The sequence below is a fragment of the Octopus bimaculoides genome, chromosome 26 (assembly GCF_046866305.1).
Source record: "Octopus bimaculoides isolate indiv1 chromosome 26, ASM4686630v1, whole genome shotgun sequence".
Lineage (NCBI taxonomy): Eukaryota > Metazoa > Mollusca > Cephalopoda > Octopoda > Octopodidae > Octopus > Octopus bimaculoides.
The window spans coordinates 295,413-311,071 of NC_142953.1; the positions used below are offsets into that span (position 1 = coordinate 295,413).

The 15,659-nt window shown below is 37.6% G+C and overlaps 1 protein-coding gene across 1 annotated transcript; it reads left to right on the plus strand.

Annotated features, from left to right (window-relative positions):
• LOC106882129 (uncharacterized) lies at nucleotides 1-15,659 on the plus strand (the record flags this gene model as incomplete). The annotated part of the gene is made up of 10 exons (XM_089343013.1): nucleotides 1-20; nucleotides 7,944-8,061; nucleotides 8,720-8,890; nucleotides 9,532-9,735; nucleotides 10,484-10,728; nucleotides 11,326-11,520; nucleotides 11,695-12,269; nucleotides 13,214-13,321; nucleotides 14,107-14,361; nucleotides 14,740-15,659. Coding segments are annotated over 10 exons (2,088 nt in total), but the record flags the coding sequence as incomplete, so codon positions are not given.

Below are 15,659 nucleotides of genomic sequence, written 5' to 3' on the forward strand. Positions count from 1 at the left end.
TGCCGAAAGATAACCTCAGAGTAAGTTTATATTATTTTTAACATAAAAATCAGCCTTGAGGTCGGAATCGTCTCCTTGTTCCACAATGTGGTCTTGTACTGTAGTTGTCAACTTCGACAGGGTCCTTCTCGGTCCCTACCTGAATCTCATCGCTTCACCATCGTTTTTGTTGTCTGTGAACCCATTTTCCACCCGTCTAACCTTTGAAAATGTGGACACAAAATCTATTTAAGGGTCAATTTTATTTCGTTAATAAAAATTCAATCGATTTACAATAGAAGACCAAAACCAAAGAACTTTGAAGCTGTGACACTTTCTGAACACATCCTAGGTTCCTGGTAAAAGTTTATCGTCAGAAATATTTAACAGAGTTTATAATAAAAACAGGGGTTATAAAACCTAATGTTTAATTACATCTTTTAATTTCATTAATGATTTATTTAAGCTAAATTTCTGTCCTTTAGATCTATCATTGTTGATTTTTCTTACCTGCTCTCGTACCATTTCCTTATTCTTCACTTACAAGGAAATATATTCTGTTTTTGAAGTTGTTTTTGTTTTAAGAATCGTTACAAAAACGTTACAATTTGCGACGCTCTTTTTTTTTTTTTTTTAAGAAAATCTCTCATCACATGTCGTCGTCGTCTTCTTCTTCCTCCTTATTTTGCTCACCTAAAACATGAATAATTAATATTTCCAGTTTCTTAGTTTTGGAGAAGATCCATCTAGCAACAGTTTGTTATTGAGTTTTCCCCAGTTAAATTCAAGAAGGAAGAAACCAGGACTAAAACTCGACGATGTTTTTCCGATACGTTTAGAACGAAATGAAAGTTTTATCAGGAATATTGGAAGAGGTTAACACAAATTGGGTTTGCAAAACTTTAAACAGAATCTTTTATTTAAACCGTTTGTGATAAACATTTGAATTAGTTCGTTTCTAAAGTTAACAAGGGAAGAAGATTTTGCACACATCTTTTCTGCCTCAAATCGATCTCAGATCGATGTTTTTAAACATGGCTTATCGATCTCTCTACTTTCAACTGATTCATTGTTCTTTATTATCATTAATTTACCATTTTAAACTTCATCTGTCAATTGATTTTTTCCCATCTTTTCTTTATTATCTCTATCCTTCCATTTATGTGTTCGACTGATTGATTACTTATCGATCTATTGATTTCAACGATCCACGCACTCATCAGATTAACTTGTTGATAACTTTCTCCCTCTATTACTTCCTTTTCTTTCTTTCTTTCTTAATCTATTGCCCTCTTCCAATTAATATATTTAATTAATTAACTCATTCCTTTAACTTCCACTTGAGTGCTTTTCTCGTTTATGAGTCCATTCATTTAAACTAATTTGTATCTTTGTCTTAAGTTCATTAATTAATTACTGTCTCAACCATTCCTTACTTTTTAATTGGACACAAAAAAAGCAAAACAAAAAGAAAGAAAAGAAAGCCACTCCCCCTTATCCCCCACCAAAAAAACGACGAATGTCCTCGTTGTCGCCTGTTCCATCTCTGTGTGGGGGGATGGAAGACAAAGTTAGTCGACGGCGACGCCTGACCAATGTCTTTTCTCGTCTCAGGCGACTTTGCAGTCGGTTATTCTCATGTAACTTTAACAGGAGAAGTTCTGTTGGTTCTGAGTCCAGTTCCACAGCCGATGAAATCATTGTTAAGAGGGATATGTACTCATGTAGTGGCCCCAGCAAGAAAACTTCCGTGGGCTGTAACCCCAAGTGTGCACCCAAACAAGTCCATATTCCATCCAACAAGAATTTGTGTATGTGTTGTTCAATTGACGTTGATTCTCTTTATACAGATGAGATAGTTTCGTGTCGAAGAAGTGTTTCTTTGTGCAGTATCAACAGACAAGGCGCTTTCATGTGTCCTGCCACCCGAACAAATATATCAGCGTGCAGTTTTAGTAGGAGTGTCATATCACCATGTACTTTCAGAAGAAATATGTTCGCGTGTAACATTAGGAGGGAAAATACGGCGTGTGCTTTTAACAGAAGATATGTGACATCGTGTGGTGCCTGCAAGAAAAATGTATTTCAATATACTGTTGATTCAACACGCAAACTAAATAATCTTCCACAAAGGAGAAATGTGGTCAGACAAAAATGTAAGCAGCTGAATTGTAGATGTCAGAAGAGGAGAATGTTTGGATATTGCCCTCAATTGAAGACTATTCTGGAAGTTTCTGGGGAAGACATAATGGAGTCCATGAGTGGGAATCACGCAAATCTAGAAGAAGAGGTGTTGAAGAAAATGACGTCTGCAGAGGAATGAAATTAGGTTGTGAAACTAGGAATGGAAGATTTGTTACTGAGAAAGGAAGTTAGAAAAAATGGAAGTTTGATAACTATTGACAGCTGAGATGTTCTACTTTCCAAATTACTTGTAGACAGCTTGATATATATATATATATATATATATATATATATATATATATATATATATATATATATAGACATACTGGTTTCAAATTTTGGCACAAGGCTAGTATATTTGGGAGAGGCAGGAAAGTCAATTACAATGACCCCAGGGCTGAGGTGGTACTTATTCTATTGACCCCAAAAGGATGAGAGACAATGTGGATTGTGGAGGAATTTAAACTCAGAAATTAAAGCAGACGAAATATTGGTCAGCATTTTGCCCATGTCCTAATGATTTGACCAGCCCACCACCTGAATCTATTGGTTTCAAATGTTTGAGGCAGGTGGGTAAGTCGATTACATTGACCCCACTGCTCAACTGGGACTTCATTTATCGACCCCCGAAAAGATAAAAGGCAAAGTTGACCTAGGTAGAATTTGAACTCAGAATGTAAAACATAAAGACGGATAAAATGCCGCTAAGCGTTTCACTCAGTGTTACGAATCTGCCAGTGAGCCAGTTCTATCTCCTGTGGTACCTAGTGATATCCACGGTACCTTACAGGGTACATATTTACAGCTGTCAAGAAAATTGTGCGGAAGTTGTTGTCATTACTTACTCCTAAATAATGCCTGATGGAGCAGACTATAGTTAAAGGCTTTCCAGCCATGACCATCTTGTTTTTTTTTTTATAGATATCTATAAACACAATATCCAATAAATCCTTCACCTTTTAAAGACATAAAGGGAATTTAGTTGCTATTTCTTGTGGGCTAAGTGACCCTATAGTAGCTTCCATCATGGCTTGATTGTGTTAAGGTTGATGGAAACTAATCTGGGGCCAAACTCTCTAGCAAGATCAATAATTCTTCCCCTCATCTATCTCGCTTTTGGACTTTTCTCTTGTCTGATGTTTCTATACCTTTCTCCCTATACATTGCGATATTTAGATCTTTGAATCAACCCTATACATTACCCCTATACATTGAACCTTTACATTATTCCTCTACATTACTCGTGTGTGTGCTTATTTCATCGATATTTTATGAAATATTTCATTTACTTCACCTATTGAATTCTTTATTTACCTAATATTTTTTGCTTTTAATCACACACACAAGCATATTAATGAAAAGAATCTCACTATTTTACATCTATTTTCCCAGGCTCCCAATCATCAGATGTGTTATCTCTGATATTTCACTGTCTGCTGCAGTTTTGCCATTTCTCTTTGCATCTCCCTGTTTGGGACTCTTTTTCACTTGTTTCACATCTTCTTCTATGGCCCCTATCCACTTTTCTGTGGTCCCTTTCCACTGGGCTCACTTCTTCCTTGTTCACACACCTTTGCTTCTCCTCTTGTTTTTACACAACTGAAACCTCCACTCATCTCTCCTCCTCTTCATTATTCACACACGACTGTCTTTAAATATGCAGCAGAACCAACTCAAAGTTTTCCAGTCTCTATACTTCTTCCACATTTGCAGTCCATGTCTCTCCGACATGTATCATCTCACACTTGGGATGCAAGCATCATGTATCCTACAAATACACACTCACACACACACATGAATACAGGTGTGTATTTGGATGTGTGTTAATCTGTCTGATTTTCCAAGGTAAATGCATAAATCTTGTGTGTGTGTGTGATGAACAAAATGTATGTGGTCAAAGTAGAATATGACCAATATAATCAAAGTTAAAAAGACTAAAATGTAACCAAAGTTAAAACCCCAGGAGTACAACAAGAACCAGGAATGGAACCAAGGAAGAAGACGGAAGAATATTACTAAAGCTGAAGTAAATAACCTCTACTATATTGTTTTTCGTTTGTAATGCTAAAAGTGCATAGATACATGTGTATGTGTATGTGTGTACATGCATGTCTATGTGTATGTGTAGGTAAATAGACAGATAGATGGATAGGTGGAAACTGGTTGGTTTTGGCATTTCATTCAATATATCTCCTGTTGTTTGAAATGGTTCCACAATCCTTGCTGTTTTTGGTTTCCATGGTGGACTAGTGCTATCAAAAGCTTTCTTTTATTCTGTACCCAAACAATAGCAGCAAATTCCTAAAGATATTTCACATTCCAAACTCATTGATTTCTTCAATGTATTGTTCTTCAGTCTGCCATTGTCTGTAAAGTGGTGAAATAATGTTGACATATTACACACACACACACATTTATATATACATGTATACTGTTGTGTCATGAGTGGGATCAACATAAAAGTATTCTATTTAGTGAGAGATATATATTATTTGATATGTACAGGAATTTATATAGGTATATGTGTGCAATCCCTTTCATGTGGACCTTGTGGAGGTTCCAGAAAAGTGTTCATAAAAATATTTAAAACTTTATTTAAAAACGGTACTTTCAAATTTTAATTCCCCCCGACCAAAATTCTTCAATTTTTACTCTTCTACAATTTTTTTTTTTGCGAAAAATACGGAGATGTGAAAATCGTGAGGGTGAAAAGATTAAATGGGGTGGGGGTGAAATTTCCGAAGCTTCCACCTCACCCCACTCCGTTTTCCAGACCCCCAAAAGAGTATTGTAGCGTATTAAGAGGTCACCGTAGTTCATTCAACGAAAAAAAATATTCCAACGATGACGGGGTGGTGGTCCTGTCGCCCACTTTTTTTCTCCGAACGGAAATAAGGAGTTTACAGCATATTAGGCGGTCAGGGTACTTGATTCCACACAAAAAATCAGATTTTTTTTTCTTAGTGAAAATCGTGCGGGTGAAAGGATAAAAATTTACCGAAAAATGAAACGTAAAGTCGACCTGGGTGAGATTTGAACTCGACTATTTTGTCTGTCGGTACCAAGCATTGCCTATATAATAATGGTAGACTCTTGAATCCGAGAAAGACGGGTCATTAATTTCTTGCTGGAGAGTCTAGGGATTTATTTTCTATATATATATGGTTCAAATTTATAGAAAAACAAAGACATGTGTAGTTACAACGAGCAAGTGTATGTATGTATATATATATAAACAACAGGTCAAAGGTGTTCCATATCTCGGATCGCAAAGCAACTTGAAATAAAGTGTTTTGCTCAAGACGCACCGCGCAGTCCAGGAATCGAAACCGTTATCGTGCAAAACCCGAATCACCACCAGTCAAGGCTAAAATATTTACTAATCCCCCGAAAGTCTCTCGCTGTGTTTGTTTTAGTCAATATTTGATGGAAAATTTAACCCCAAACCCTGAAACGTCGTCCATCAGCTGCCATGCTGATTGACGTCACTTCCGTTATAGATGCCGACACTTCCGTTAGATGTCCATGTCCACCATGGAGTATTTCTTTTATTTACAGATCGTCGCCGCTTTTCTCGCAGTTTTTGCACTATTTGGTTGTACTATTGTAATATTTAAATTAATTAGGTGAGCTTCTTGTTGTTACTCTTTCAATTGATTTGCATCGAAATTTTTTTTTTTTCAGAATTTTGTTTTATTTTCTTGTTTTTTTTCTTTTAATTTGGCGCCAACACGTGTCGGAGTCACGAAGCCACGATCTTGGACGGACACTCGACAGATTTAGGAAGATATATCTGCATTAGAGAAATATCTCTCTATATTATACAAATATATATCTTCCGTCTCTAATTTTACTCTTTTCTATTATTAGGTTCACATTACGTATAGTCCATCTGGACCATTATTTTCTTTATTTTCATTAATAAAAACACGACACACCTCATTAAATACTTTAATTAACTCGGAATGTCTGCATCTTTGCTTTTTAAACTCCCAAAGTCCGAACGAAACACTTTACCGCTTTTCTTTATATACTTTAATTAATCACCGATTGCAAGGATTTAACATTAGAAACAATAGATTTTAGCTTCTGTTTTCGAGTAACAGAGACAGACAGATATGTATATTTCACGGACATTTCTAGAAAAATATGGTTGTCACTATTAAGTATCTTTTGTCTTGCCTTAAACCTCACACACGACTTGCAGTGATTGTTTAAATTAATTAAATCTTTACCACATTACAAGGAAACGTTTACGCGATCGCTAGACCTGTTAGAAATAGCAGCCAATCTTTCCCGCCTTTCTGTCTTCGAACCGCAGGCTACTCTCGCAGGACATTTTTGTTAATGTAGTCTTAGGTACACTATGCATGAAAAGAAGAAAAAAATTAAAATTGGGGTGGACATGGCTAGAAGGATCAACAGCTATTCGATCGCTTGATCCTTCGATTACCACCCAACATGTGGTAGTATATTAATTTCTTATACGTGCAATTGTCACAGTGTTAGTATTGGGATTGTTAAATCTACACCAATACACGTGCTGACGTTCGATCACGTGGAACGTTCGATCTGTTAGAAACAGCAGTCAACTCCCTTAAATCACGTCTACTGTTGTCTGAAAAGTTGGGACGGTCATGGTTAGAATGCCTTTTGATCATGGTCTGATCGTTGGGGACTGACCTGGGGTTAAGGAATTAATTAAACTTTACTATTTCAAATGAAACACATTTGGTAGTATAGTCCAAGGTAGACTATCTGCCTAGAAATAAAAATCGGGATGTTCCTGGCAGGGTTGTCTTTTGATCAAATGAGTTGGGACGTAGATGAAACAAAACCAACCACACAGATATAGAATTAGATCTTGTTTCATTGCCGATCCCGGAGACAGATCGAAGACAGCAACTGCATTTATTGATTTCTAACACGAGACGGTAGATATTTGGGGAGCTGGGTATAGTCCAGTGGTGCCCAAGCAGGATGGCTGGGGGCCCCTCGGACTTTTAAAGGTTTGTCAGCTGAGCTCACAATTTGTTGACAAGGCAGACTTTTCAAAACCGGGGATGAAGTTGTTCGTTTGTCTTACGCCTGTTTTTCCATGCTTGCAAGGATTGGGCGAATATTTCGTTTGAGTCAGTTATTGTTTTATAGGGTGTCTGGGGAAAATTCCTTTAAATAAAAGGTGTTTTTGTTTTTGAAAAGACTGAGAATCATTTATGTTGTCAATTAGATCGATCCCAGGACTTATTTTTTGTAAGCCTAATACTTATTTCATCGGTCACTTTTGCCGAACCTCTATATTATGGGGACGTAAACACACCAACATCGGTTGATAAGCGATGGCGGTGGGGACACAGATCCACAAACATATATCACGATCATCATCATTTAACGTTCGCCTTCCATGCTGGCATGGGTGCGACGGTTTCACAAGAGCCAACCTGACAGAAGCCTGCACCAGACTTCTGTGACTGTTTTGGCAGGATTTTTACAGCTGGATGCCCTTCCTGACACCAACCACTCAGCAGGGTGGACCTGGTGCTTTTTATGCGACACAGGCGATGTCAGTTTTGGCATATTTCTTTTGCATTCTCTTTTTATAATTGCCATGTTACTTGTATCTACCTTTTCTGTTTTAAAACCCATGAAAAATTATTTTTGAGTGGTTTTGACGGGGTTGGAACGGATTAATTATATTTTAGTTAATTTCAATGGGGAAAATTGATTTGTAAGATGAGCTTGGTGGTATCACTGTATTATTTTGTATTTATTATTTTTAGGGCCAAGTTCCCCGTTCGAGTTGTGTGTTGGTTTTGTAGTGAGAAATCCACCGTCCCCTTTGGTAATTGTAATTGTTGGGATTGCCCCCACTGTGAACAATACAATGGATTTAAAAAGGTAAGAAGATAAAGGTGACATTAATACATTTGTGAGTAATGAGGGGATTGATAAGGGGACAGACAAAATGTCTTGAAGTAATGTTTATCTTTATGTTGTGTGTTCAAACTCTACCAAGATCAACTTGGCTTTCTGGGGTCAAATAAACTGAAGTACTTGTTGAATATGAATGTCAGTTGTAACTGTAAGCCCTCACCTCTACCAAATTGTGTGGCTTTGCATCTGTTAGAAATAATATTAACATAAGAACAGGCGTGGCCGTGTGGTAAGAAGTTTGCTTCCCACACACATGGTTCCAGGTTCAGTCCCACTGCATGACACCCAGGGCAAGTATCTTCTACTGTAGCCTCAAGCCGATCAAAGCCTTGTGAGTGGATTTGATAGATGGAAACTGAAAGAAGCCCAACGTGTGTTTGTGTGTGCGTGTCTTCAAGATGGTGCCCCAGCATGGCCACAGTAAGTAAAAGATAAAGATACCTGAGACTGAACAAACCAATGAGCATAAGTCTTGTCCCATGTCAAAAAACAATGGATACACCAGTTGTGGTCTTCATCCTGTATCATTTTGTTTTGCTTTTGGTATATTTTTGATTATTTTTTTTCTATTCCAAATTTTGATATATTTTTTCTTAATTTTTTTTTTCTTTTTGTTATTTAGGATGGTGATTACAATAAACCAATTCCAGCTCAATGGTCTCCCGAACTCAACTTCCCAATTTCCTGTTCCAAACAGAAAATGGTTCCTTTATCCAATGGTCTCTGTTCTGCCTGCAATGAAAGACAACTTCTCAAAGTTCAACAGTTGGCTGTCTTTAAACCATTTGTTGAGGTTAGTCTTGTAATGTTGTGTCAATTATTATTAATACTGTTATACAAATTCAATGATGATTGTCCTGTTGCCCTCCTTTAATTGGGCAGGCAAGGCTGTTTTTCTTTGCCTGTGGTGAAAGAAGTTGTCTGGTGGTCAAGGTTGAAAGGCATGAGGACAGATACATTCCTCTTTGGTAAAGGTCTTATTGACTTTTCAAGTTCCATTTGAAAAGGCAAGTAAGGGTGGCGGGGGAAGTGCTGTCCTTCAGTGAATTTATTGAAAGTTGGGTGAAAAATAGCCTAAACGGCAAGAGTGGATGGTACTGCTCTAAGTGTAGACCCGTGAGTTGGAGGAAAGGAACTGGAGAGGACCCTTGGTGTTCAGGGAGGTCTTAGGCAGTGGGGTTCCTTGATTATCCCTTTCCTTAGAGGTCTCTCTTGTATCTGGAGCACTGTATCTCTATCATCCTTTTTTCTTTTTACTTTTGTATACTATATATACGTCCCTTTATTGTATGCTTATATATTTTTTCTTTATTTTATCATTTCATATGTAAACCCCCTCTTTATGTCTGTATTGTCCCCCCTAATCCTTTGCGCTGGTGGCAAATAAAGGATTCTTATTAATAATAGTATTTTCTTGTTTTCCAAATTGTTTAGGCCAACTACAACAAAGAGGTGAACGATTACAAAGAACACCTGGAGAAAATCTACAATCTCTGCTACAAGTGTAAACTTTATGTCCAACAGGAGCTGGAGAAACTCGATATGTTTTTGAAGATGAAATACCCCCAGACTCTCAGTGGCAGTGCTTTGTCCCCTACATCTTCTCTCTCTACAGTCTCTACTTCTACCTCATCTCAGGTAAACTCATCATCATCATTTAACATCTGCTTTCCATGCTGGCATGGGTTGGACGAGCTCACTTTATGAGGAAAGGCTTTCCTTATCTTGTTTCTTCTTCCCCTCTTCAAGCCTTAAGAAAAATATATTTGGATGCTGTAGTCCCTGATGTACACTAATTAGAATAAAAGAGGAGATGGGCATGGATGGAGCATCTTTGGTCATAGGCTCAGTGGATTAAGACTGACCTGGGGCTAAACAACAACAACAACAATTGTGACCAATAAAATAAGTAGTTAACCTTAAAAATAAGTCCTGGGATCAATTTGACTAAACTCTTGAAGGTGATGCCCCAGCATGGCCACGGTCCTATGACTGAAACAAGTAAAAGAACCAAGCAGTACAAGATATGTGTGCAAATTATATATATATATATATATATATATATACATATATATATATACATATATATACATATACATATATATACATATATAGTTTATTGTTCCATTATAGATGGGATCAGCAAAAAAAATTACCTGTCCAGTGAGAAATAAATCCTCCCAGCTTGTTGCCAACCGTCAATGCCAGCTTATATGTTTATTACTCAAGACACCTGTTTGTCACCTGAGATGTTTTAAATTAGAAAAATTGTTTGTAAACTGATTTGTTGATGACGAGAGACATTCTTAAACCGAGGTTTTGCTGTATTTATATTGAAATGAAGGTTTCACTAATTCTATTCATTGTGTTGTTGCTTTAACTTCAGTCATCCAAGTTGTCGTGTGTTCAAGACCAGCTGCCGTCCCTCCTACAAATGTTCAGTTTTGTCTCGGCTATGATCCTCCTTATCGTATGCATCTTCCAAGTCTCTTTCAACTTCTTCTCAACAATGATGTTGCCCGTTTGGTCAGTTCATCTGTGTCAGCTGCTCACCAGAAATGTTTGTCCCATTGCTATTTCTGGTCTCTTCTTCTGCCTGGCATCAAAGTTTTTATTTCTTGGAAGAGTCAGGTAAGTCTTCTCATCCCACTTTGCCAGTTTCTCTTTGATTAGGATTGAAGTTTTGATGATGTTCATGCCTTGCCCATAATCATTGTGTGATGTGAAATCCTTCCAAGCTAACATTGATTTTCTCGACTAAAGGCGGTGCTCCAGTATGGCCGCAGTGAAATGACTGAAGCAAGTAAAAGAATAAAAGAATGTACTCAATGCATGAAGTGTCATTGCTGGGCCCAAGACCTAATGAAGAGCCCTCCACAGGAGCTAGCTTAAAAGCCACCTGATAGGGCTAGTTTATTAACGAAAAATGTTTTTTCTTCACTACAGAATTTTCTTGCTGACAGATTTAAGGCTCCCTTCATTAATAAATCTGTGTGTGACCATATATATATGTGTGTGTTTATCGCCATACATGTGTATGTGTGTTTGTTGCCATATATATATATATATGTGTGTGTGTGTATGTCGACGTATGTGTTGCCATATGTGTGTTTGTGTGTGTCGCATATATATATATATATATATATGGATGCACACACATGCACCGCTAATTTGTAGCAAGCATTCACTTATCCATTTCTATCCGTATTCAATTTCTTTTTGCTTCAGTTTATATGCTGCTGACGTGGTCGATGCCCTCCTCTGGCTCCTGCTCAATGTGGTGGGCTTGATGTTCCTCCACGACAGACCTGCCTCCCCTCTCGCTGTTGGCCTGCACTGTCTCTGTCATATTGTCAACACCGTTTCTACCTGTCTTTGTCTGGTTTGGACCAGAGTGAATTACCAAAGCCAAGAAGAATTAGAGTAAGTTTGTTTCCATTTCAAATGAATCTGTGCTCATACACACCACAGACTATATATGTATACACACACACACACACACACACACACATATATTTATATAGACACAGACACATACTGTCACCTTCAAGCAGCTAAATGGATATTTCTCTTTTTTTTTTTCTTGAATCTTTTCAGTTATTCTGACAGTTTTGCATCACAGACATCACTCAGTGATTCTTCATGCAGTTCCCCAAAGCCAGGGTCTGTGAAAAGCTACCATACAGCCAACTCATCTGCCAGTTCCTATAAATCCTTTTCCGCATCACCATTGCTCCGTTGCAAACCCCTCTACCCATCAACTCGTCCTCTACACAGGAGTAAGAGCTCTGCTTCTCTAATCAATTTCCCCGTCAGGAAGTCATCATGGAGCCCACTTTCTGTTCAGACAAACTTTCCGCCGTTTTCTTCTGGAAGTCAGACAGACATTCCCAGTTTTGGTTCCCTTAGCAAAGCATCTGATGGGTCTGCGTTCAACAGATGTCGGAGCACTTCGCCCAACTTATTCTCCTCATATTCCTCCCCCATCAAAAAATGTTTTTCTTCCAGTGGATTACTGAACCAGTTCAATGCTTCCAACCTCTCTCCTCTTTCTCCATTGTCCCATTATCAGTCACTTCCAGATGATCAACACAACAGTATCTCAGATAAAATCCTTGGTCTGAAGATGGACAGCATTAACCTCGGACGATCCTTTAATACCTCTAAATCTAGTAAGTTATTTTCCTTTTCTATGTCTGTGTATCATTTTTATGCCTGCTTTCTGTACCAGTTGGGTTTTCCCAGATCAAAACAGTTCTTACTTGGAGTTATGTTCTCTTAGCTTGGATGACCATGCCCTGTTATGCTTTCCATGGTTGCATGCCCTTCCTGGCATTAACCACTTTACAGACTATACTGGGTGCTTTTGATCATAACACCAGCACCAGTGGGGTTTCTTTGTTCCTGCAACACTAAACACTCTCTATTTTATGTTGTGATGCCTCTAAGACTGGTTAAAGTTGGGCAGAAGATATTCTCAGGCTGGTGACTTCGTCTCAAATATTAGCCACAAAGTGGCCTCTGTTGTTAAATTGACTCCAGGACCCTGTTTTGATGTTAAACTAGAAAGTCTATCACCCAAGTAGGCCATGGCAGGAATTGAAGTCAAAAGAAATACCACAAGGCACCTCATTCCCTGCTCTAATGGGGTTCTGCCAGTCCCCTGTCCTAGTGTAGTTTTTTATTAACCCCAGAAAGATGAATTCTAACTTTAGCATAGTGGGATCTGAATTCAGAACAGGAGGTGGAATAAATACTGCAGGGTCAAAGTGTATTTTGTTTCAGGATTATTTTTATCATAAGACGAGGGATTGGCCTCAGACATGTTAGTATTAAAAGTCATACCCTAACAACCTCATTAAGCACATTACCACACATATCTGTTTCTCCTTTTTAATTAAGAGTAGATTAATTAAAAATTTTTTTTTTTTTACTGTGGTCATGCTGGGGTATCCCCTTAACAATTTTCATTTACATCTCCACCCCTCCAGTATTTTGCCTGGTCAATATTTTACTTTTGTCCAAAGTAAGATCGGTAATGTTAATATAAATGGCAAAAAGAGATGGAAGCCAACACCAAGAGGTATTCTGCCTGACACTTCCTATTTGCTTTCAGGTATGGGTTCATTCAACAGGTGGCCCCGCAGTCCTTCATCTGTTTTATCACGAGGGGACATTGCCCCTGCCAGGTTACTCTATGATAAGAAGAACGTCTCATCGTCTGGTAAGTACTTGTTTGTTTTTCTCTCTCTCTCTTTCTGTTCTCTGGAATGTTCCAGAAAAGCTAATGAAGGGAGGAATGAAAATATATGGGGGAGATGCTGGGAGGAGAATGGTAAGTGTTAGAAACCAATGGGGCCAGCTCTGGGTGTCCCTTTAGCATTACTCTGTCAAATGTTCATTTATTCACGTTTTGAATCGATCATGGATTATCTCCTAGCTTTGAGATTTCAGTGTGACTGCTTTATTCTTAGAATGACATTGTAGGGAGAATATGACAAGTCCACCTAAGTACAATGTTGAAGTATAATTCTGCGTGTCTATGTACATACAGCAGTACTTTGACACAAGTAGATTGTACCTCACTATGGTACCTATTAAGGGATATTAAGAAATATATAAACTGTAGTGAGGTACAGTGCACTTAGTCAAAATCTGGTTAGGAAGAGTCCATGTGAGTTTATGGAGGTAGATAGGGTGTAGATTTTACTATTCAGGCAACAGCGATTGTCGACGTCTTTTAAAAACAGGAAGGTTAACCTTTTAGTATTCAAATCATTCTTAGAAGCCAGATCTGGCTGGTTTGAACCTGAAACAGAATATTTAGGCTGGATATGGCTGGTTTAAATACTAAACAGTGGCTCTATTGTGTAGGTCACTTAACTGTAGAATATTTCTCTTGTTGATTTTGTATTTATGGATTTGCTTGTTGTGTCCCACCTTGTTTGAGTTTATGCCGTGTGTTTTAAACCATCTCTCTCTCTTTCTCTCTCTCTCTCGAATTTCCAGGTACGTATCTTGACAAGAACAGCCTATCGTCGTCGTCCAAGTTCTCTTCTTCCAACCAGTTCAACGATACAGCTTCTGTGTTCTCGGATTCTTTCTCAATTAAACCTTCGGATTCTAAAAGCTGTCATGAGTTTGGTTCTGATGACCAATTTGAGAAATCTGACAGACAAAACGATTTTCAAAGTTCAATGAAGAAATCAAACACAGATTCTTGTTTAGTAGACAGTACCACAGATAGTACCACATGTAGCACAGGTGAGTGGTGAATTAATTACTACAGATTGCACCACATGTAGCACAGGTAGGTTGTGAACGAAAGTAGTACCATAGATAGCTCCAGGTGTGTTAGTTAATTAGTGTTTTCCAGGTGTTTAAGAATAGTCACCTACTTTTGCTTCTTTAAAAACAAGGCATCCCACTATAAATATATATTCTAAAAAAAAAAATAAATATCACTTATGAAAAACATTGTAATCAAGCTTGTGTTGGTCAAAATAGGTGACATGACTAATATATTTTCAGTACATTTTCTGCCAAATCTTTTTCCTCAAATTGTAATTTTTCCCAAATGTTTGAATATTTTCCTTTCTTTCTCTGTCTCTTCTTCTAATGTCTTTTTCCATCTATTTTCAGCTCCCACAACAAGTAAAGCAATGTTCCTGGCCTTCAGCATCGCTGTTAATGTTGTCCTCATCCTCATAGTGTTACTCAGAGACTTCCCCCTTTCCTTATATTTCTCACTTGCTGCCACTCAAGCGTCATACTACACCAAACACGTCACGCATCAGTTGATTCGGTTTTTTACAGACCACACTCGGCTGGAATTATGATGGCAGTAAACTGCTTCAGTTTCTTTTTGCCATTAACTCATTTTTTTTTTTTGCCCATTGCTTTGTCACACAAAAGAAATCTCTACTGTCAGTTAAAAAAAAAGGAAGATTCTTGACTGGGAACAACCAGAATGTTGTGAGATTCTGACTTGGCACTATTTGTGAAGATTTCTTTATCTGTTCTTCACAGTTTGCAGACTTTGGTTACAAAATACAGAATAAATTTTCTCTTTGGGCTTCAGACAATGAAAAATGAAACAGAAAGAAGAAAAAAAAAATTCATTTAGCATTTAAACTGAACATATCTCATTCAACCTGGCCAGATCAGGCCTCTTACACCTACCTTACAATGTCATTCTAAAAATGAACTATCACATCATCAAATTCTCAAAGCCATGGGATAATCCATGATTAATTTAAAACACTGTGAAGAAATAAGGATTACATTTGACAGAGAAATCTAAATATTCTACTTATTTTATGTTCAAACTGACCAGATCCTGCCTCTCACACCTACCCTACAATGTCATTCTAAAAGTAATCAATCACATCTTTGAAATCTCAAAGTAATGAGATAATAGATGATTAATTTAAAACAATATGAATGAATAATAAGCATTATTTTGACAAGGGTAGCCTGAATGGTAAAGAGTGAAACAGGAATGGCTGAGAAAATGGTTGCTGGTTAATTATAAAATGACAGTAATTAGCTACACAGAAAAA